A 22,905-nucleotide genomic window follows, 5' to 3' on the forward strand; every position below is an offset into this window, starting at 1 on the left:
TTGTCTCTTGAATGCATTTTTATTGATAAGCTGTATATGTGCATTTATTGTTGACTGTTACAGTAAAAAAAAAAACTAAAATAAACTTAACAGACTATTCTCCAGAAACTGTGACAGTAACTATCTCCTCTCGTACAATAGGAAATATTATAACATCTATTGATTTCAAAAGAAGTAACATTACGAATACGGTATATTCACTACTCTTGACGATGATCAAGGAGTGCACAGACAATTGTTATTGTGCAGTAATTACTCTAAATGTCAAGTAAAATCTATCTTAAGCTGCAGGTAGCGAGTAAAGAATATTTAAAAACAGGAAACGCTCTACAACAGCAGTTATTATAAAATGACATATGTGTGTCTCTACAAATAACAAGGACGTTTTTTTGTAACTGTCAATACTGAAAGAGATCGATACCTTACACTCTTATTAAGCCTGAGATATTTTAACATTTTGCTGAAACACTGGTGGAACAGGAATGTTACATAAAGCATACACAAACTTAATTTAAGGCTACAAGTAAAATAAAAAAAATCCACTTGTGGATATTAAATCCTCTAACAATCATGAAAATACATGTGCTCTGTTGAGCGTTAACATGGCGCCCTCAATCATTTACATTCTGTACTGCACTCCGGTCAAAAGACAATCAGATTCACCGCTGCTTTTTTTTTTTTTTTTAAAGAAAGCTACTGGGACACTTAATTCTATCAATAATCAATGCTATGACAATTGCCTGCAATCATTCAGTAATTAAAATGACAGATATAGTAAAATAAAGTTCTATACAGTTACACATATATAAATATGTTTACGAACATGGTAAACACAGTGTTTACCAATATCAAAGTTTCAAAGTGCTGTGTATAATCAGAGCTAAGCTCACCTAAAAATTACATTTGATAGAGATGCAAAATTGAGATTAATAAACATCCAACTACAGCATCCTCTTTGTACAATAGCATAAAACATCCGGTGTGTGATTTTTGCAGGTAAATACAGGAAGTCATTTCAGGAGAAAGTCATAAACAGCCGGTGTATGATGTGATACAATGACAATTACAGCATCGCATCATGACTGTAATTTGTTTAAAAGGGGCTCCATGAAACAATTTGTGGCCATTCATATGCATGAATCACATTCATTGGCCAAATGTGAGCAGATTGTAACGTTACGTGAAAAACTTGACCTTCCCCGTTTGTCTTGGTTGCCACAAGCATGTGGACGATTTGTTTAAGTTGCTGGATTCTGGATTTCCTTCTTAAGGACTTGATCTTCTGTTCAATTTCTCAAAGAGATTTGGTCCCAGATGTGGAGCATATCATATGTAACTGAAGCTACTTTAGACAATTCTTATGTTCTATGCTCCTCAGATCAGCTGCAGTTTGCTCCCACCTTTCAAATATCTGAACTGTTGTTTCAATGTGTTCAGCTGCCATCGGATGGCAGCACTGTGATGTTGTTGCAAACCACAAATTGGAGCTCCTTTCAGATTACAGAATGGAAACAGTGTTGCAGCCCCACAGGCCGCTGAATAAAAACAGCATAATTACACGCAAACACAGCATATTTGTGTCCATGATTAGAAGTGATGCCTCCTCGACTTGAGAGAGTTTCTCCTCTTCCTCTTCCTGTGGCACTGCTCCCTCCTCTCTGGCCAGGGGAAACCACCGTCGGCGGTCCTGTAGGCCTCATCATACTCATCGCTGTCAGATTCCACCTCAGCAGCGGGGAAAACTCTTTCTGGGAAAACTTCTTTCAGCTTGGAGATGAAGAACGCCTCGAGGCTGCGGCCAGCTTGGGCCACCTCAGAGTCGGGCTGTGGTCAGAGAGAGAAAGAGATATAACACTCAGATCCGTGCTGGTAAAGTACTGACTGAGCATGACTTTATTTATCATCTAAAGTGTGATTCACTGTAATTACGAGACAAATTGCACGCTGAACAAAGATATAAATGTTTAACTCACATAATTGAACTTTGCACAGTTGCGGAACATGAGATAAACATCAGCAACAAACTGCTCCGGTGAGTTATAATGTCGGGTGTTCCTCTTGTTGAGTTTGGCTCTGATCACAGACAGGTCCATGGGCCTCTTAATGATCTGGTAGTAATGACGAGCCTGCGTGAAAAAGCAGTGACATTTAAGATTATTCTTAATCATGGCCACACAGCCAAATTTCGTTTGAACTCATTCCAGTGTAATTACCTCATTAGTCTTTCTGCATTAAAAATGCATCAAATAAATGCCACCTAGAATGCATTATGTATCATTGTGATGAATACGGCATCATCTCTGTGCGGGGGACCTGCCCGAAAAACAGCCGTGCACACACAGACTGGAGTAACACTTTATTACAACCATCGTTAAAGTGGCAAAAGACGAGGAGTTTGGCTTCAATCTGTCATTATGAAATAAATGTTGATTGCACGTTTAGATTGGCTCCCTGTCAACTTCGGTTTCATTGTGCTGCTTTGTGTGTCACCGGGCACGAAGTCTACCAGGAAAATGAAGGCTGATCCAGTGCGGCAGGCTTCGTTTCTATCTGCTTTCATGTCTCCATTATGGACTAAATGAGTAAATAAACTCACATTTTGTCCAAATAATAACAGTCAGATATGCTAGGGGGGCAGATGTCTCTACTTTAAATTTTAAGTTAATTACACTTAAGTTAAAAATTATTTCACTGTTTTCAAATGAAATGTTGGATACAGCACATTTATAGTCATGTATACATATCAGTTGCAACTTTATAATGGCCCTCCAGCTAATGTTTATATAACTAAGAACTGAACTACAGATTATTTACTACAAAGTGATCAGCTACAAAACTGATGCATTTCACTGTGAGGAGTTTAAAGCTGTCCCTCTGATCACACCAAGAAATGCAGCGCTGCACCAGCCAACGCATAAAGAGGAAGTTAAGTTTTGCAAATGTTGAATGAATAAAGCAACTCCAGGCCTCAAGGACACACTCATTGTGTTCGGTTGAGAAAGACTGAATGTGAGGAGAACTCCACTGGGTACCTGTTCCACCCCCACCCCAAACCCTGAGAAATAAAGCAGCAATCAAAGTGTGTATATATCTGCTGAAACATGAGGAAAACTAATCACAATGCTGCTGTGTTCCAGTAAGTACCATGAACAATAAATGAGATTTAGAGAACGAGTTACTGTAACTGGACTGTGAGAAAAGGGTGATCACTCACAAGTGGACTGACGGGCTCCTGAAAGGGAGCACTCAGGATGTTACTGAGGATCAGAAGAGTCAGCCGCTCACATTTCTGTCAACAGTCGAGCAAACGTGAGAGAGAATTATTATCAGTGCAGGAAAAGCAACCGCCAACTTCATTATCAGTTTCGATGTCACTGCCAACTTTACTTTTCTATTTTAGATATTAAATGTATCTTAATATCTCATTGTCAATCCATTATGCACTGGCGTTAGTGGCGTTTACTTTTAATACACTTTATATTTTACTACTAAAATCTTAATGCAGCTGATGAAATGACCCACTCTCTGGTCGGACTCAGCCAGTCCGTGTGACGCGGCATGTTCTCCAGATCTTCTTTCATTCTCACAGTCGTACTCGACCTCTGGCTGCATGACATCTCTGCACAGGCTGCACACCCAGTCACCTCTGAGCAGATAAGAAACAACACCAGGTTAATAATAAAACGGTTCGAAAGGAGGTGTGAGTATCGCATTGAGGCATTATATAGGTTACAGTTTAAGAAGCTTACGAGGGGAAGCTCAGCAGAGACGGGATATGGCACGACAGATGATAGACTTTAGGACAGCGGTCGCAGCACAGCAGCTCCCCTCCGATCAGACACACAGCACAGAAGTCCTCGCTCTCCATCTCTGTGCTGTCCTGGTCAGGCTGTACGTCCTCTGTGAACCTCTGAGCCGCAGGGTTTGCGATCAGAAGAGGCCTCTGACCGGGCCCGGCAGGGGACTCCTCCTCCAGGTCAGAGCGGAGCGGTTGTGGGTCGTCGGTTCTCGGTTCGGCATCGGACTCAATGTCAAGCTCGGACTCCACAGAGCCCTGAGAGTCTGGAGGCTGATCAGACACAGCGTCAGAATCCGTCTGAAAACAGGCGTCATAGTCAGGCTGGACGTCTGAGTCGCCTGATTCCGCATCACCTTCCAGACCGTGGCCCTCCTCTGATCCAGCTCCTGCCTCTGATTCTGGGTCTGCGTCATACTCAAGACTCGGCTCTGAATCCCCTGCGATACCAGTTTCAGTCTCTCCTGCAGCCACCAGTTTCTCCTGAGCCATACATTCAAGTTCAGCCTCAGATGAGGACTCCGGTGATGCATCTGATTCAAACTGGGGTTCAGGTTCAACCCAAGAAACACCAGCTTCTTCTTCTGAGACTGACCTGGGATCAGAGTCAGAGTCCAGATCCACAGCAGAGTAATGCTTTGGCAAGAATTTAGGGTCAGTGGACGGCAGCGTGGGTGATTTATGGGAGCCAATTCTCCCTCGAGTGTCAAACTCACTGGTGGTGGAGTGTGTGGTAGCCTGATTACACTGCAGACGCTCTGCATATGGTGGAGCTGTGAGTGAGCGGGTGGTCCTCCCTTCAGCTATTTCCTTTAAACAGAGGAGAGGAGAGGAGAGGAGAGGAGAGGAGAACAGCTGAATTAAACATAATATCACCAGCATGTTAACTAGAATCTCTGGTGGTTGCTAAGATGTATTCAGATAAATAATAATTCCACACCACATCAAACAAATGACACACTGCTGATTGTCTTATCTGCCTTTTTAGATGCAACACAGAGTTTGCGTAATACAAAAAACAATCCTTTTTTGGTTAGCTTAGCCAAAGTTCTTAAATGTAACATGACTCTGTTAAAACACTGAAAAAAACTTCTTGTAAAATATCAAACAAGATTTTATGGGTTTAAAGTTCAGAACTCAACCTTGCAGAGATGAAAATGCTGTTCTTTAATTTATAAACAAAACGTGTTTATTTGCTTTTACTGCTGTGAATACTTGTTTTTAAAATTATATTATTTTCCATATTATCAGCATTTTCAGGCTCTGTCTGAACACATTTTTCATGCCTGTCTCTTTAAGGTCTTGAGAAGCCCTCTCTGCTCTGATTGGTTAGCTCTCATAGGCCTGAGCAAGCCACCCAGTTTTTGTATCAGCTCTGCCGGTGTTTTTGCAACCCCCAAGACGAGTGGCAGGCTTTGAGGCAGGTAATTACAACGTTACGTGATGCACAACCCCCCAATACGACGTGTTGGACTACCATAATCTGAGCAATTTAGTCCAGTAAAGTTTGGAAAGTTTAGAAGAGCTGCAGGATTAAATCATTGTATTCATATTCAAGTTAGCCGGGTGCTGAAGCAGAAGTTAGCCAGCTCGATCGGCCAAAGTATGTCTTACAACTCGAAAGAGCCAGGTGGACTTGCTTTATAGTCAAAAACAACAAGGAAATTTCACTTTTTACAATATGGGACTGCTACTGGAAAAGCTGTCTACTGTATGGAAAGAAATGAGACATACCTCATGCCAGGTCCTCTGCTGTGGGAGGGTTTCACTCCTCTCCGTCCCGCTGGCAGGTAAAGGGTCACTCTGCCTTCGTCCATGTGGGGGAAGTTGAGACACAAGTATTTTAAGACGCTCTAAGCAAACCACTGGAACTCTGGACCGTCCTGAGTCCTTCTGAACGTCCGTGTTGCTAAAGAGGGAAGCAGAGGATGAGTGATGAGAGTTAGACCTTGTTTTCCTGATCAGTTCACAGACTGAGGTTACACACCTGTTGTGGCCGTTTCGTGACACCCTGCATTGGTCCTTGGCTTCATAATCGATCTCTTCATTTACACAAGTAAAAGAATGATCTAAAAAAAGGAGACATAGTTAGCATGTATTCACAATCTTTCCATTTGGTTTATTTGAGGTTATTTATAAATGTGCATCTTAAAGTAGAATTTGCCAGCACCTGGCTCTGTCTTATAGGACAGCAGAGGAGACCGGTGGCCTCTAGAGGGCGCCGTCTCAGACGAGGTCTCTTTGACAACACAAAGCACTCCGTCTGAGGCTCTCCTCTGTCTGGGATCGACAGTGGCATACTGAGAACAAAACAAACATTATGTAAAATGTTTCCAGGGAGTAATCTGTCTATTACAATGGAGAAAAAACATTATTAGTACCTTGATCATAGTACTGTTATTTATCTAAACAACGACTTTCAACTTTACACTTTATACTCTATACCTACTTTACCCACAATGCAACTCAACCAGCAACAGATGGGTCAGCTATTCAGATGTGTCATTCTAATAGCAGCTTATGATGCCTCAAGCTCTGCTTGTTTTTTTTCTTTCCTTTTTTTCCATCTGTGAAAATGTGAAAATTAATTCCAGAAGAAATACCTACATACCACTATTTCATGTTACCGAAGAAAAAAATACCAGTGGAAAAAAAAAGTTTTTCCTCAGTTTCACACAAAAAACATATTTTCACAGATGGAAAAAAAATTCTGAACTGGCAAAAGGTTTTTTCCACCAGTCATAGACACCAGAGAGAAAATCATTTATTTGACAATAAAGATATGTAACAGATCACCAGAAAAAAAAACCCTGCCCCTCAGGGCTTCCAACTGCTGAATGGAGCTGGAGGAGAAATGTACTTTACTTCATTAATGTTACAGAGAGGAGAGGGCAGAAGAACTGTAAAAACGCACCATTACCCTGAGTAAACGTGTGGATTTCTTGAGTTTTAACGTTGCCAGAAACATTTGGGATAAGGAAATTACACAATATATGACAAGGTCTGGTCATTTTAAGATATTATAATGCAAAATTCTTACATCTTATATATTTTACTGACAGAAAACAACTTGCTTTTAATCAATGCTGAATTTCTTTTTCAAGCTAAATATAAACATATATAAATGTAAACTATATTTGGTTCTAGGTCCTCAGTGGTGGAGGAGGAGATTTAATCTTTTTTGGTATTTTGGACTCAAGGTTGTACAAAACGAGCAGACTGAGGATGTCACCTTGGGCTCTTTGAAGCTCTGATGGGTATTTTTTCACCATTCTCTGGCATTTTTTGGACCAAACAATTAACTGAATAATCTGCAGGCAAATATACAATGAATATAACAGCAACTTGGTGCCCTTAATCAGAGTAATAGATCCATTTCACAGTGGAACTGTGTCTGACAGGAGAAAATTGTCCTGTTATTACTGTTCCTTTGCACCGCCAGAACTCACATGTGGAAAGGGCGATCACCTCTATTCTATCTGACAGCTACGCTTCACCTTCCTCCCCATGTGTGATTATATTGTAATGCAGGGTTACCTTATTTGCAGCTCCTGCCTCGAGGCCGTGAGTGCATCCTGTGGGCCTTTCAGCGTAAGGGCTGCTGGAAGGGGCTGCCAGCTCTGCAGGGATGCTCTGGGAGCGCCTCTTCCTCCTCGCACACACTAAACTAGGGCTCAGCCTGCTGCTCTGCGCATCAGATGCATGCTCGTGGGCTGTCACCGACACCTCCAGGGATGTGGATCTCTGTCAGAAAGACACATGTAGAAAACTGAGCAGGGGTTTCGAGCTCTATCACACGCGCAGACGTCCCCTGCTCACGCCATTAACAACAGTGAGGAGAGAAAAAGGAGTGGGAGGTGTGTGCAGTGGAAACAACCTTGAGTGTCACTAACACATTGACGCCAGACTAAATGAACAAAAACATCATTCAGAGCTGATTCTGGGACTAATTCAAAAGCACTCAATCCCTATAAACACGAAGAATGGCACACACAGCTGCATATATTACAGTTATCGTACAGGCAATGAAAGGCTTAGTTACAACACCAATTATCATATGTAAATTCACTATCAGGTGTGCAGCATGGTCCTCTCATTAAACCACTCTCTCTTTCTCACTCTTTTAACTTACAATTTAACTAATGCAAGTGTCCCGAAAAGCTCCTTTAAACATCTCAGCCGTGTCTTCAGCTAATGTAAGCAGGCTGACAATTCATTTAACACCAGGGTTTTTTTTATCACGTCCTTCTTTTTCTTTTTCTAGTGCTCCATCATGCATATTCAGGCCAGGCTGCCACCGAGCATGTGCTCTTAAGTATCATGCGATTAAAACACTTACCTGATCCATGCCCCTCGGGAGAGGTGTGCAGGATTCAGACTGTGGAGGGAAATAGACTATAATCCTTTCTCTCAGGAACGATGGGGGTGTGTGTAGGAATTTATCTCAGAGTGCAAACCAGAACTGAAATCAAACTGGCAGCTCCCCCAAGTCCCTCAGTGGCTCATTAATGACAGGTTAAGTACATAAATGACTTCTCCCGGGTGGTTTTATGTCGTTCTCAGATGCTGTGGCTCGAAAATGCAAATATAATACATCTTTGTGCCGTGAGAGCGCACCCTGAGAGGTGACGACAGGGCTGCTCAAACCTCTGGAATCGAGTGTGATGATGATGAACGCTGCTACACTGGTTTTTGGGATGCTTTGCTGTGAGCAGCTCAGCTTTAATTGTCAGAGCGGCTCTTTGTTTTCCCATCATCCTCTCTTCATAAAAGCTGAAGCACATTTCTGTTGCACCATCTGTTTTCAGGCTAGCTGTCAACTGTGGGAAGTGATCATTCTGGCATTAAAATAAAGTGCTGCTTTAGTTTCAGTCGTTTACAGATATTCATTAAAACCACCTCGAACTCAACACTCCCTTAAACTTCAGCATTTAAGAAATATACAATAACCATGAAGCTTATGTACAACATTTCCTACTGGCTTTGATTTACTTTAATGTCACTGTGTGAATAAATGTTTGGATAAGGTTTTGCTGCCTTCTTTGGTCCTTTGTGTTTGGCTGCATTTCAACACCTGTGTTTCACAGGAAATAGGCCTGACTTTGACTGATGAATAGTGGTTTGTTTTTGAGAGGTGTGTATGCACAGCCTTGTGTGGCTTACCATGTCATGAGAATTGTCTGCGGACATAGAAACTTGCAGAACCACGTGTGAAATGAAAAACTCAAAACTGAGGTGTTCAGAATCCCACCACATACCATGTTTTGACCTCAAAGTAGCTGTAAACAAATACACCTATTTTTCTTCAAATGTTCACATCCAGTCGCTTTGCACGACAAAGTCTTTATGTAACTGATTACAGCCTTTTGTAGTATTACCAACTAAGCCAAGGAATCACAGATTCAGTGCTGTTAATGTTTTGCATTGTTTAGAAGTATCCATAAGTCATACATGTGTAGAAGTAAAAATACTGTTAAAATATGACTTTGGTAAAGGACACCCATACGAATAGTACTTGAGTAAAAGTCTTAAAGTGTCTGATATTAAATGTACATAAGTATCAAAACTGCAATACATACTACATATATTTACATGCACAAATATGCTAGATACTAAGGGTCAGTGTTTCTCAGAATCGGAAACAATTTTTGTTAGTCTGCTCCTTTGGCTTTTATGCAGCATGCGATCTCCAAAGTAACTACTAACTAAGTTACTTAGTTAACAACTCACTGTAGTGAAGTTAAAAGTACAATAAAGTAATCAAGTAAAGTATCTCAAAATTGTACTTACATACAGTACTTGAGTGCATGTACTTACAGTTACTGTCATCACTGTAATGTTGACATGTAAAATGTTTTATAGACTGAATTTTCATGCAAAAATGACAAGTATGGTTTTGTATGTATCTTTTAGTGTCCAATGTGTGAAAATGTAAAGAAGAAGAAGCAGAAGAAAATATGTGTGCTTGTGACGTAAAGTTTCTTTAAGGCCACGTGTGATTGATATAGTGTGATACTGAAACCTCCACAACAGCTACTGAGTGGAGCTTGTGGTGAGATCAACCGTCAACTGATGTTTCTGAGGTCAAGAGCGAAGTTTAAATGTAATCTTGTTGTATTTCTATATGTCGTTATTGATTACAGCGCAGAGTTCACTGTAGTTTCAGCGGTCTTCTTTGCAAAACTCTTAAAACACTCACATAAGAAATATGCTCTCACCCTGCCATCTCTGTGGTCTCTGAGCATCAGTGGAGATCTGTTCCTCTGCTGATCTTTCCTCATCTCTACTGCAGCGGGAACATGAAGCTGCTGCTGCTGCTGCTGCTGCTGCTGCTGCTGCTGCTGCTGCTGCTGTTGAGCCGGACTCTGCTCCCTCCTGTCCTGCTGCAGCTCATCATCCAGCAGATCTCTGCTTTCAGCCGTTCGTCCACAAGCCTCCTCCACCCTGCATCTCTCTTCCCAGGTCCCTTCAGTCATCACATCTCTGTCGACAGCTGTGTGGCTGAGATCCTGCTGTAGAGCTGTGCTGGTCGACAGCTTCCCCTGACACTGACCCGGCCTGCTACGGTCTGCACTTGGCTGAGTCTGGCCGTCCAGAGGAACTTCTCTCTGGTGTTGGTGATAGAGATAAGGTTTGGCTTGAGACTGGGGTGCAGAGGCAGTAGCTTGTGGCTGGGATGTTGAGCCTCGACTGCAGCTGAGCTGGATCATTGGTATAGGTGATGAAGGGGGAGGACATTGTGATGAGCTGTCTGGGTCCCAGCACCTCTGGAGCTGCTGGCTCTGGTGCAGGGAGGCAGAGATAAGGGCAGACTGGACACAGTTGGAGTTATAAAGTGTGCCTTCCAGCTGGCTTTTATCCAGACTGGGCAGATCTGGCTGAGAGGGAATGCCGTGCAGGCAGCACATCTGTGGCTCACAGCAGGCCTGGTATCCACAGCCTGGCTCGCGTCCTCTGTGACAAACAGACGGCAAAGCCAAGCAGGTAATGGGCTGAGGCCGGAGGATACTGGAGCAGGCCAAGCCCGAAGGATAAGTGCAGTTTCCCCCTTCAACGGTCAGCTGACCTGCAGAGAAAAATTAAGTGCTCTGTTCAAAACATCATGTCACATGCAAAAAATGCTATTTTTATTGTAACGTATTACATTTTTTTCTATTATTTCCAGTTTAAGTCTCATTCTGAATAAAGATCAATGCTGTCAATAACCATCATGATTCAATAACATTATTTTTACCCAAAGAAGAAATCTGCTTCGTCCAGTAACTGGCATCCCAGTTAAATTTGATCTTGACAGGACTCCAGGAGTCTGAGTGGAGCGACGACTCAAGCAGCTGCTGCATCTGCAGTGAAATCTGAAGGAAGAATATTGTTCATAAACAACAAAAAACAGATGCATTTTGGAAATCCCTGATGGTGTCGCTGATTTCAGCAGTATAATTACAAAAAGTAAAAAGCGAGCGCGAGAGACACCTGCAGGTAATGCTGAAAGGATAATCATTTAGGATTTTCTTTGAAAGCTAAGCTCCTGGAAATCAAATGCAAATAACACAAAATCTCACACTGTGCTTCAGAGTAGTGAAGCATGTTACGTCCTCCAGGAAAAGAGATCTCATTAAGATACCTACAGTAGTATTGAGCTAACAGTGTCCCTGAACTGCATGAGACCAGGAAAAAGAAATCCTAGAAAAAGCAGTCTGGCAAAAGCATTCAAGTGCATGCAAGTGGTTTGGTATTGCACGTTCATAAAGTAACAGTTAAGTGAGGAGATTTTCCAAATATTGGTCAAAGTTTAGACAAAAGACATCTTGACCTTTTGTCTAATCTTGCAGCTTGTCTTTAGTTAAACCCTTCCTGCCTGGTAAATTGCTGCATCTTTCAAAAGCCACACTCACCACTCGTAACACAGAAAGCCTGTGTTATGAACGGCGAGTGTGGTTTCTGATAGATGCATGTTTGTGGTGATACAGAGAACATTGCACAGCTGTGTTCAGCAGTGCTACTTCCTGTGACTGGCAAACTACATGTGTAACGAGCGGTGCTCTCCTTTAAAGGTCCAGCTAGAGGATTCAGTCACATCAAGTTGTGTGGCTACAGTTTGCGAGCAACAGATGAACCCTTTCCCACAGTGCTCTGAGGCGGCTTCCAAAACGTGAAAAGCCCGCTATAGAGCCGGTGTTTGTCCGTTCTGGGCTACTGTAGAAACATATGGGACTCTGGCTTCATCTGTAGATATAAAAGACTCCTTCTAAGGTAACTAAAACAAAACTATTCTTATTTCCAGATAATTAGAAACCAGTGAAAACTTCATTACCCCATAATCCTACACACTGGACCTTTAAATATAAAGACGAAGACTCCGCTTCCTCTCAGTAGTGAATTTCCTTCTCCTCATGTGACTGTGTGTGTGGACGTGTTGACCGCCCTGTCAAGCGTACCAGAGCCCTGCTGAAGAGCACCGGGCCTCTGCAGTGGTGGGTCGTCGCCCAGGTGATGAACTTCTGAACGTGGTCCAGCTGGCCACAGATCTCTATTGCCCCCTGCAGCTGGTCCTCCAGACGCTGCTGGAAATCCTCTGAGATTTTCTGCAAAGGAAACCCATAAAAGTGCATCTGGTTACATGTAATTACTGGTACATAGAGTCCAGCCGGATCGTGGGCTAAATCAATGGATGTTTTTTTTTTGGTTTTTTTTGACAGATATAGCTCCTGAGGAGTCGGCTTAAGCAGCTTTGACAGATTATTATGGGTTCTCGTTTGCTTGCTTTCAGGACTGATTACATCACAGCGGTTACTGATTCCTCACATGTAGATTCATGGCTGGCTGCACGATAAGAAGGAAAGAAAAAGAGAGAAAGTAATTACCTCCAGTTGCTCTATTAATAGGTTGGCTCGTTTGTTAAGCTCGTTCATCATAATCATCTTTGCCATTTTAATCTGGTTCTCTGCCTTCCTGTGTGCGATCTTTACTCCGTGAAGTCTACGAAGAGAGAGGGAGGAGAAAATAAATGCCCCACTCCGGGCAGAAAAATCCAACATGCAGAACAAAACAGCAGCGTTTCAGACACTAATTTATGCATTAGCTTGCTATATTTCACACTATTAAATTATTGACTATTTGTGGTGGAAGTTGCTCAGACTTGGGTCTGTGTGAGTGTGAACCTACCTGTCCTCTATCTGTTTGGCGTTGTTCTCCACTGCGGACCTCCTCTCCTCCACCTGCACCATCAGGCTCTCAAACAGCCACTGCTGATCCTGCAGGGCCTTCCCGATCTGCACCACCCTAAACACATGCGAGATCACAACATCCATCAGAAAGCTTGGGCGGATTATGAGACAACATGGCCCCCGGGTGCCATTTTTGTGACAGTTTTGTGTCTCTGTAGCCATTTTGTGTCTCTTTTAATGGTACTCTAGTGTCTCTTTGTGGTGCTTCAGTGTCTGTGGTCGTTATATGTCTCTTTGTAGTATATTTGTGTCTCTGTAGTTGTTTTGTATGTCTTTGTGGCAGTTCTGTGTCTTTGAAGCTGTTTTGTGTCTCTCTGTGGTACTTCAGTGTGTCTGGTCATCATGTTTCTCCTTGTTATAGTTTTGTGTCTCTATTCATTTTGTGTCTGTGGTAACTTTGTCTCCCTTTGCGATCATTTTCTTGTCTCTTTGTGGCCGTTTTGTTTCTCCTGTAGTACTTTTGCTTCTTCGTAGTTATTGTGTGTCTCTTTGTGGTAGTTCTATGTCTCTTTGTGGTAGACTTGTGTCTCTGTGGTTGTTTTGTGTCTCTTGAAGTAGTTTTGTGTCTTTGTGTAGTACTTCTGTTTCTCTGTAGTCATTTTGTCTCTCTTGGTGGTCATCTTGTGTCTCTTTGTGGCAGTTTTGCGTCTTTTTGGTGTATTTTATTGTCTCTGCATGTTATATGTCTCTTTGTAGTCATTTTGTGTTATTTTTGTGGTATTTGTGTGTCTGTGTAGTGGTTTTGTGTCTTTTTGTGGTCTATTTGTGTCTCTTTCTGGCAGCCTTTGTGTTTCTGTAGTCGTTTTGTGCCCATTATACGTCTATTTTTAGCCAGCTGCCTTTTGCAAAGTAATGTGTCACTTCAAAAAGACGCTCTGGACCAGACTCCCCCCTGATACCTTGGGACCCCTGTGCCTGTGCCCGGCAGATCTCTTTCAGTCATCCATCCATGCCAGACATAAAGTTTCACTAATTTATTCTCTGGGCGTGAAAAACACCAGAATTAAATTTGTTTCCCCTGGGGGCAAGTCATTATGCGGGTGACCTTAGAGGCAGCTACTGTACCGAAACATCACAGAAAACAAAAGCATATGAATACTTAATAGGTATTAGGCAGGCCAAGGATAGTGTATGCAGATACGGATGATAAAAGTGACAAGGCGGTTGAAGCGAGTTGCTGCTCAGAGGAAGTTTTTAACCTGTGGTTAGCCTTTCTCTGCAGTGTCCTTGCGCTGTGTGTCTGCACACTGACCTGTGGTTTTTGTGGGAGGACAGGTGACAGCTGCTACAGCACAGAAGGTCACATGACTCACAAAACAGCTCCAAGGGCTCCTGTCTGTGAGAGTGGCACATGAGGAGGGAGCAAGGATACGACCCCGGGCCTAAAAGACAGACGGAGAGAGGGGAGAGAGGGGAGAGAAGGGGGAGAGAGCATGGAGCATTATTAGCAGCAGTCGACGAGCAATTCACAACCACAGCTAGAGGAGAACCACCAGTGGTTCTACAAGGTATTTAGAGAGAACGAACACGACCAGGGGGGTGCAATGACTTAGGAGTTATAAAATGATCACCCCAGCCATTATTATAAGTTTATTCATGAAACTAAATTAAATTTGATGAGGGATAAGAATTTGTTCAATGAATAGGAAAAGTTTGGAGCTCAAATGTGTATTTCAGTGGTCTTTAAGAGGCTTAAAACAGGGCATGAAGCCACACGGGCCGAAGAGTCTCGTTGATGAGTCATTCACTTCATCACATTTATCAATTAGATTTTTAAAGCGTTGGTTCAGTAAAATACACTGGATCTAATTTTCAAGGTTGAAGGTCATTTTACAAAACAAAACAAAAAAAACATAGGAAGAAGAGAATCAATACAAAACAAATCAATTATATGGAGCGAAGTGGGAAAGAATATACTGAGGAGTCTCACAGCCTGCAGGAAGAAGCTGCTCTGTAGTCTGGTGGTACGGCAGCGGATACTAGCGTATCTGTTGCCAGAAAGTAAAGCTGAACTGTACTCTGCTGGTTTTAATGTAGAAATGACAGGTTGTACTCCTGTGGGGGCAAAGTGTTATGTTTGGGCTGAGAAATATAACAGCACATACCTGAAACAAAAACTTTAAAATTTAAAATTCTAAATGAATCTATTTTATTGTATGCATTAAACAGAAGTACCACTTTCTTACCTTCAGACAGAGCCAGATAGGCTCTCTGCCCCTGTTTAATGTCTTAATGCTCAGCTACACTAACTGGTTTCTTGCATCTATCGTCATCTAAACTCAGCTAGAAAGGGAATACGAATATTGTGAGAATCTGGACCAGTTCATTTCAACACTTGTGGTTTGCCTGAATTGAAACAAAAGGATGATCTTTATATTGTTGGACATTATATTCTGAAAGTTTTCAGTTGTATATTCTGCAGTACAGTGTACCCAGAGCTACTTTAAAAAATGTATTCAGATATGTAAGTAAGTATTTGGTTTCACCCAAGACCAGAGTGATGTTATGTGTGTGCATGTGCCTGGTTACCGACCAGCATATCAATTTTGATATCAAATTCATTGTCATCCTGTTAGTAATCCCTTTTTAAATTAATGTATCTGTAATCTAATTTTCCTATAACTTTACTGGTATACAGAGACCTTTTTTTGTTTCCTGATTACATAATCCTGCTACATGCGTATATGTTTACTACGTATTTTTGAAAATGACCAGAATGACAGAAATAAAACCAAACTATAAACCTTTAACACGTGTTTATCTCAACATATTTCAAATTATACAAGCAGTCTACAAAACCTCTACGTATTTCCACAAGTGGAGCAGTGGTTGGTTAAAACTAAGGTGCGAGGAGTTGTATTGGTATGTAATATTCAATCAGGCCTCTCCCTGCACTTTGAAAAGAAAACAATAAAACAGTTGTGGGAAGCAGGTTGAGGTTTTCAAAGAACAACATCTCAGTGCTGTCCAATTGATGCATATCTGAAGGCTTTTGATGCACCAGCAGCCACACACACGCCCTCAAAAATATCTCTCACACATTTCTAAATAGGTCACTGTCGAAACAGTTGGCCCACAGTACGTCTATCTAACAATAGCTGGATGAGGCTAATGAGCGCAGCCCTGCTGCTCTCTGCTGGACGGCTCACCTCAGCCAACCCCCCTCCTGCCTGCACATCATCACAGATCTCTGTGGTAGAGAGCTGAGCATCACCTCTTGTGCATCAGCCTGATCTGAGTGACCACATCCTGTCTGTCAGCGCAGTCACACGGCTCTTCTCACAAGTACACAAACCAAACAGTAATGCTCCCACATCACAATAAAAGGTGTTTAGGACGTGGCAGTTACGATTTGACAACTCGTGCAAAGCAGCCCTGCAAAAGCAGCCGGGAACAAAGCTGCCAGGCATACTCCAGGGTCTTTAAATAGCAACACACTAATATTAGCAAAAATGAAATCATACGAGCGCTTCAGAAACTGGGCCACGTGTTAAAGAGAGAGGTGTAATAAAACACAGGGATCTCCAAGAACTTATTATCAACCATCGCCACTGCCATGCATTATTCATCGCAATGGTTCCTACTGAGACATGATTAACAAACAGAGCACAGGAGGGAAAATAAAGAAACCAAAACATGTTTTCAGGTTACAGAGATGCAGACTCTGTAGCTCCACTAATAATCTGTCATACTGGCCTGGAAAATTGAGGTAAAAACTCTTGAAAACATAAAATAATCTTGCCTTGTCCAGTCGGAGGCAGCGAGCTGGAGCCTCTCTGGTGCAGGTCAGGACGCTGGGTGGCACTGGGCCTCTGCTGTGGGTGCATCTCTGAGTACTGGGGAGTAGCGGGCGCTCTCTGATGCTGATGCACATCTGTGCACTGGTAACACAACCACTTGTTGCAGAGAGTACACAGGCTGTGTGCAAGCGTTGGCTCTGAACACTCTGAGCAGCTCTGAAAGAGAAACATGAAGACAAACCCTGCTTGTGTTTAAAGAAATCACACACACGCACACACACCGAGGTCAGTGTGATACAAAGGCGAGGTGGCACATGTCAGAAACACTTGTGTTGCCACCTTACCTTGAGCTAAAATCACACTTTGTTTTTTTTCTCCCAAGCTTCGGAGACTCTCATAAGTGGAGCTTAACCTGTACTAGAGTATCGTTTTGTTTAAAAGCCAAATTATTCAAACTTTGATTACATTTCAAGGAAAGATATATAATCTTAATCTAAAATAAGGATTTTTTGCAATTTTATTATAAAAAAAATGTGATAAAACTACTGTTAATCCCTTGTGTCTACATTTTATCTCATTTCCGATATGAGCAAATAAAACATTCAGTACAACTATTTTCACCTAAGCTATTAATCCCTGTAGGCAATTCATCCTGCAGCTGACTCTCCCTCTCAATACAGGGAGAGTGAATGGCACCTCGGGACCAAATCCGGTTTTAAAAAATCCTATTCCTTTTTGCCAGAGTGGTATTCCTAACATCCAGCATGTCTTTTGGGGGTGAGAAGAGAGCAACACAAACACAGGAAGCATGCCAACTCTGCACAGAAAGGCCCCGAATGCCCTGCAGGGATCCAATCACAGGATCAACAGTGCAAACTCAGGAACTGCTGATCAAAAAAGGAGAAACAAACCTCCCATCTCTAGCCGTGTCACAAAATAAGATGTTTAAATCAAGATAGGAAGCACAAGCTGAGGCGAAAAACCCCTTACCTTCTCCATTTCAGTGCTTTGAGCGTGGAGCTGTTGCCTTCTCAGAGGGCGAGAGAGGAGAGGAGAGGAGATGAGAGCGAGCAGCCTGACGCCTCAGCAGCAGCAACACTGAAGTTTTCTACCTGAGGCAGGAAGCAGCGTGCACCGAGAGGTGGCCCCAGAGGAGACGGCTTACATGACAGCCTCACTGTGCTCTCTCCTCCCCCAGTTCATCCATGTGTAGGACCCCCCTCGCTGCAGCGGAGGAGAAAGAGTGTCACATTCAAATTCATCCTCTGCTCACCCGTGCGGCAGCCAAAAAAGAGAGAAAATCTAATCCTTTTTCTTAAATAAGCCTGTGCATAATAATTGGGAATTAGGGAGATAAGATAATTATTTTTTTGTAGGGCAAAATATCCCCGGAAGCTCTTTCCAAAATGGAGGAAGGAAAAGACCAAGTGACCTACAATGAGGAAGGAGGAAGAATTTGTGCTGTAAGCAACTTTTAGCCGTGTGTGTGGAGCAGGCAGGATTAGGTGAAGTCAGGTTGTGTCGGTCTATGTCGGGCGGGGATAGGACGGGCCGGTTGTGGCCTTCTTCCCTTGTCAGCACAAGAAGGGGACAGGTCCCAGAGGAGCCGCACGCTAACGTAGCACAGAGAAAACCGGGTCAGGCTCCTGTAAGCTCCAGATGGGACTAGGATACACTCCTGCAATTCCCTTTCACACCGTGACATCTATTAAGATTGTCGGAAATTAAAAAGGGGGAAACGAAAAAGGGGCTTACTGTAGATGAAGAGGAGGACAATTCAAACACAGAATGGATGAGACTCAAGAGAAACAGATGAATGGGGAAGAAGTAGAAAAAGAGGCAGCTGGGGAACAGGGAAGGAAAGCGTGAAAAAAACAAACACTCGTCATCAGATACAAGCCTGGCATCAAACCGCTGTCACATCTGCAGCTGTGAGCAAGTCTGCCTAACAACAACCCCTGCAGCCTGACCTACAAATCTGACAACTTTCTCATCCTTGGGTGCTTCAGCGGGGAGCTCAGAGCAATCCCATTCCCCATTGTGCACTCAAAGACCCAATTTGAAACACAATTAGTCAGTCGTAGTACACGCTGCCTCGCTGTTCACTCGGCTCTGTGGCATTTCCAGACTGCGCTCTGCCTGCCTGCCTTCGCTGCACCTTCACAGCGTTTATCTTTCAAACGCGTAGAAACCTCCCGCCAGCCTCCCCCTGCCCTGCTCGGTAAAGCTGGCACTAGATGCACCCACCATCTCCAGAGATGTCACCATAATAGAAACCTGTGCAAGTGATCTCTCCCTTGAAAGCACCCCCCTATGTAACATCTATTAACACTGAAGTGATGAGATCACAGAAGAACGGCGGATCATCTCCAACCACTCCTGAGTTATTATGCCACTACTTCACTATTTCTGTCCTCGGCTTACTCCCTCTCTGTTCTTCAGAGGAATCCATCAGCAGGAGATAAAAACAACGTCACTTGACTTCTTTTTTTTTTATCTAATGCAACAAAAAAAATATCCTGAACTGTATATTAAAAATAACCAAACTATTTAAATAACGTGAGAACCTCCACTGTAGACACTCTCCTGTGTTACAAAGCCGGCTTCAGTCGCTGCAGCTTCACACAGAAAACAAGATTGTTGAAAGATAATTGTGACTGTGTTTATCTTCTCATCACGAGGTGTTTGAGGCACCGCTGCTCAGAGTATTACCTCGCCCCTCCTGTCAAACGGTCGCGGGCGATTCGGAGCAGTTTACTTTCTGTTTGTTGTGACACCTCACCCTTATTCATACACACGTCTGACATTTTAGCACTTCCTCCAAAAACAGCCCTCATTATTAGTCCAAAGAGCCCATCAGCTTTAACATATCATCACTTTGTACAGTTGTTAAAACTCACTCCGGAGTCAAATACTGCCTGTTACACTGAATAATGATTGGTGCATGAAAGCTGAACAGGCAGCACACATTTTGTTTATCAGAGCTTTTGTTGTTTTAGGTTGACCGTTGCATTTCATTTGCATGAGTACATGCTGAACGGTAGAATCTGCAGTAACGTTCATCTCGAGAATATTTTGAAGACAAACGCTGCAGTAACACATCAGAATGAGAGAATATCTCAAATATCTAATCGTAGCTTTTCAGCCAGATTGCAACGTGCAGCATTCAGCACAACAACATGGTGCAGCCCAGCTCGGTAGCTAGTACAGCAGTGTCTGTGGTTTCTGGTGAGCTCAAAGAGTTTCACTCTTCAGTGACAGTGGGATTTGAAGGTTTGCTGTGATGGTTTTTACTGTCAGTACCTTTCAAGTTCACAGTTGCAGGCAAAAATAGAAAACAAAGAATACATTAGATATAAGTTGAAGGAAAACTTAATAAAGGTAATTTAGTATTTCACCACAAGAAAACACTTTGAGGCAGCATGTAGAGGAAGATCGAATTTACCAGTAACGTCGTGAACAGTAGCAAGTCAACATTTTATTAATCGGCGTGGTGACACTGAGAGAGTTTGGACGAGTATAGAAAGCTGAAGTCACGCAGCAGCCGGAGGACCCCGTGGGACCTTATCCTGGAAAAAAAATTGTACGGTGCCATGACCCACAAATATGATGTTTGTCAGTTCAAAAGACAATTTTCAAGTCAAGTTTCAAACCGCTCGTTGAACTACATCGTTTCGCTCAACGCGTGACACCAACACAAACATGGCCGACAACTCGGCACAGAAAAGGTGCTGAAGACAGAAAGAAAGTCACAATAAATCTGGTCACTCTGACGACTACAGTAATGTGAGAGTTCATCAGTTCTGTGAGCTGCTTATTCAAAGGAGCAGCTCCACAATGTTTGAGTTACGGGTCTTGGTGACCATTCAATGAGACGACGTTAGTTATGCGTCTGTGTAGTCTTTATAATTACATAATTCTCACATTATCACAGTCTTATATTTCACTTTCTCAAGTTTAAATTGACAAACATTGCGTGTTTGGATCAAACAGGATCAAAACATCATCAGTTTCTGTCCAGTCACTACGGTACAAAGTTATTCTGACATAAGGCCCAACAGGACAAACCAGAAGTGGTAGGACTTCAGCTCTCTATTACTAAACTTCTTGTTCCGGCCCTGGTGCTGCCATTATTTATGGAAATATCTGGGTCACTTTAATTTCTATGGCATAAAGGCCACACACTTTGACTGTCGCTAGTGATTTAGATTAGGTCAAACTCCCCAAAACTTTAATTCCAATAAAATGAGACTTGCCCCTCATGATGCCTGCTATTTTATTCTGTTTCTCCTCTTGTACTGAAGTGAAAAGTGAGCTCTAACTTCACATTAGCTATCCAGTCCAGCATGGCTTTTTAGGTCACTCTAGAAATCTTCCTGTAAAACAAGTAATCTGAAGTACGAACAGACCTCTGTAGTTTTGTGTTTCTGTGATTTATAAGGCACTGTCTAAAGCTTTGGGGGAATTTGGGAATATCCAGTGAATCTCCTTATGGGCTACCTGTTCCATCTGTTCCTGAACGCATCACCGTGACAGCACTTTATCGTGAACGCGTCCTCGCTTTAATAACAAAGAGCCTGTCAGTCAAACTGCGGAGGAGCTGCCCCCGCATCCTCAGCCTGCCTCTGCATTAGCAGCCTCGTCTCCGGCGCATCACTGAGCGTGATATTGTGTTTTAGAAAGTGCGTAGGAGATTACGCCCCAATCACGGCCCCATGGTGCAATCCACAACACAACAAGAGGACAGAGGCGAACACAAAGTCAGCCCGCGGACACACAAACTGCGTCCGTGCGCACACATTCACAGCGCTCGTTAAGTGCGCAGCTCATGCAGAGCATCCTGTCAGGTAAACACGAGCGTGTGTGAGGATGTGAGTGCTGCTCTCAGTCCGCTGGAAACGAGGCTGCCTGCCGAGCGACTCAACTTCTGTCGGCCTGTCACTCACGTCAGGTGCGCTGTCTGTCTGTCTGTCTGTCTGTCCTCTTTCTTTTCTTTTTCTTTTTTTTTTTTTTTTTACCTTGACCCGTGCGTCTTCGAGCGTCGCTCCCCACATCGGATGTCGCTCTTTAAGACCGGCCAAAATTTTGGAGATTGCAAGTCTCGCAGTTAATCGTGAGATTTTATTGTCGCTCTCATCCAATAGTTCTGACGTCTCTCGGAGCTGTAGTGTGAGGAGAGTTCAGAAGAATGGTGTTACTGTCGCATCACCGCTGCTGCTGCTGATGATGATGATGATGAGGAAGTGTTCACATGTCACGAACAAGAACAACATCACAGTGTGAAAATGATAAAGTTTAAATAAAGAACGTGCATTCATTGTTTCTTATCATGAACAAGTACTGTATTATTATTACTTAAATTATCATCATAGACACGCAGCAGAATAATCCCCAACAAATTAAATATTATATTATATTATATTATGTTATGTTATATTGTATTGTATTATATTATATTATATGGTATCATATTATGTTGTTATATTATGATGTGTCATATGTATTATATTTTTTAGATTATGTAATGATATGTTATATTATATTATAGTGTGATATCTTATTTTATATTTTATTATATTCTAGTTTATTATATCATGTTGTGTTATGTTATATAATGTTATATCTAAGTGCTGTATCGTAGACAACTGGACTCGTTTCAGTTTCTTTAAGATGTTTCAGCACGATTTGCTTACGGAGAGGTTGTCCTGGCTGCATTGAACAGCATGAACTACATTACTCTGTTAATGCCTGGGTGTTTTGTCCTCAGGATGGACAAGGTTCATCCTCAGCATGTTGGTAGGTTTGAAGTGAACGAGGATATGATGTTTATTGAAGATCCTCCTGAGTGTCTCAGATATTCGTCATAAGGAATGACAATGTTGTTACGCTGTTTCATCTCCTCTCTGTCTGCCATGGATCTTTTAGAAGTTTTGTTTAACGTGCTTCCCGGATATGCTTCTGTTCCTTCTACTTCACCTCTGTCATTGTGGGCTGAACCATCTCAGCCTGATGGTTTGGGGTTCTGATTACCCCCAGCTTGTGCTCCAGTGGGCGATGAGAGTCAAACAGCAAGTACTGATCTGTGTGTGTAGGTTTTCTGTACACCTCAATGTTGAGGCTTCTGTCTTCTTCAATGTGTACTGCA

At 42.6% G+C, this 22,905-nt stretch overlaps 1 protein-coding gene across 1 annotated transcript; it reads right to left on the reverse strand.

Moving 5' to 3' along the window:
- Positions 1-21,948, reverse strand: trim66 (tripartite motif containing 66). The gene is made up of 18 exons (XM_030414476.1): positions 21,779-21,948; positions 17,751-17,984; positions 16,763-16,976; positions 14,273-14,402; positions 12,959-13,075; positions 12,658-12,772; positions 12,232-12,378; positions 11,031-11,148; positions 10,015-10,862; positions 7,334-7,540; positions 5,967-6,096; positions 5,784-5,865; positions 5,531-5,705; positions 3,750-4,606; positions 3,523-3,646; positions 3,215-3,289; positions 1,974-2,126; positions 1-1,824 (listed from the first exon to the last, which is right to left on the reverse strand). The coding sequence occupies exons 2-18, from the start codon at positions 17,757-17,759 to the stop codon at positions 1,588-1,590; spliced, it is 3,738 nt and encodes a 1,245-aa protein (XP_030270336.1). The 5' UTR covers positions 17,760-17,984; positions 21,779-21,948; the 3' UTR covers positions 1-1,587.
- Between the last annotated feature and the right edge of the window lie 957 nt (positions 21,949-22,905).

This window comes from Sparus aurata, chromosome 4 (genome assembly GCF_900880675.1).
Source record: "Sparus aurata chromosome 4, fSpaAur1.1, whole genome shotgun sequence".
In the NCBI taxonomy this organism is placed as follows: domain Eukaryota; kingdom Metazoa; phylum Chordata; class Actinopteri; order Spariformes; family Sparidae; genus Sparus; species Sparus aurata.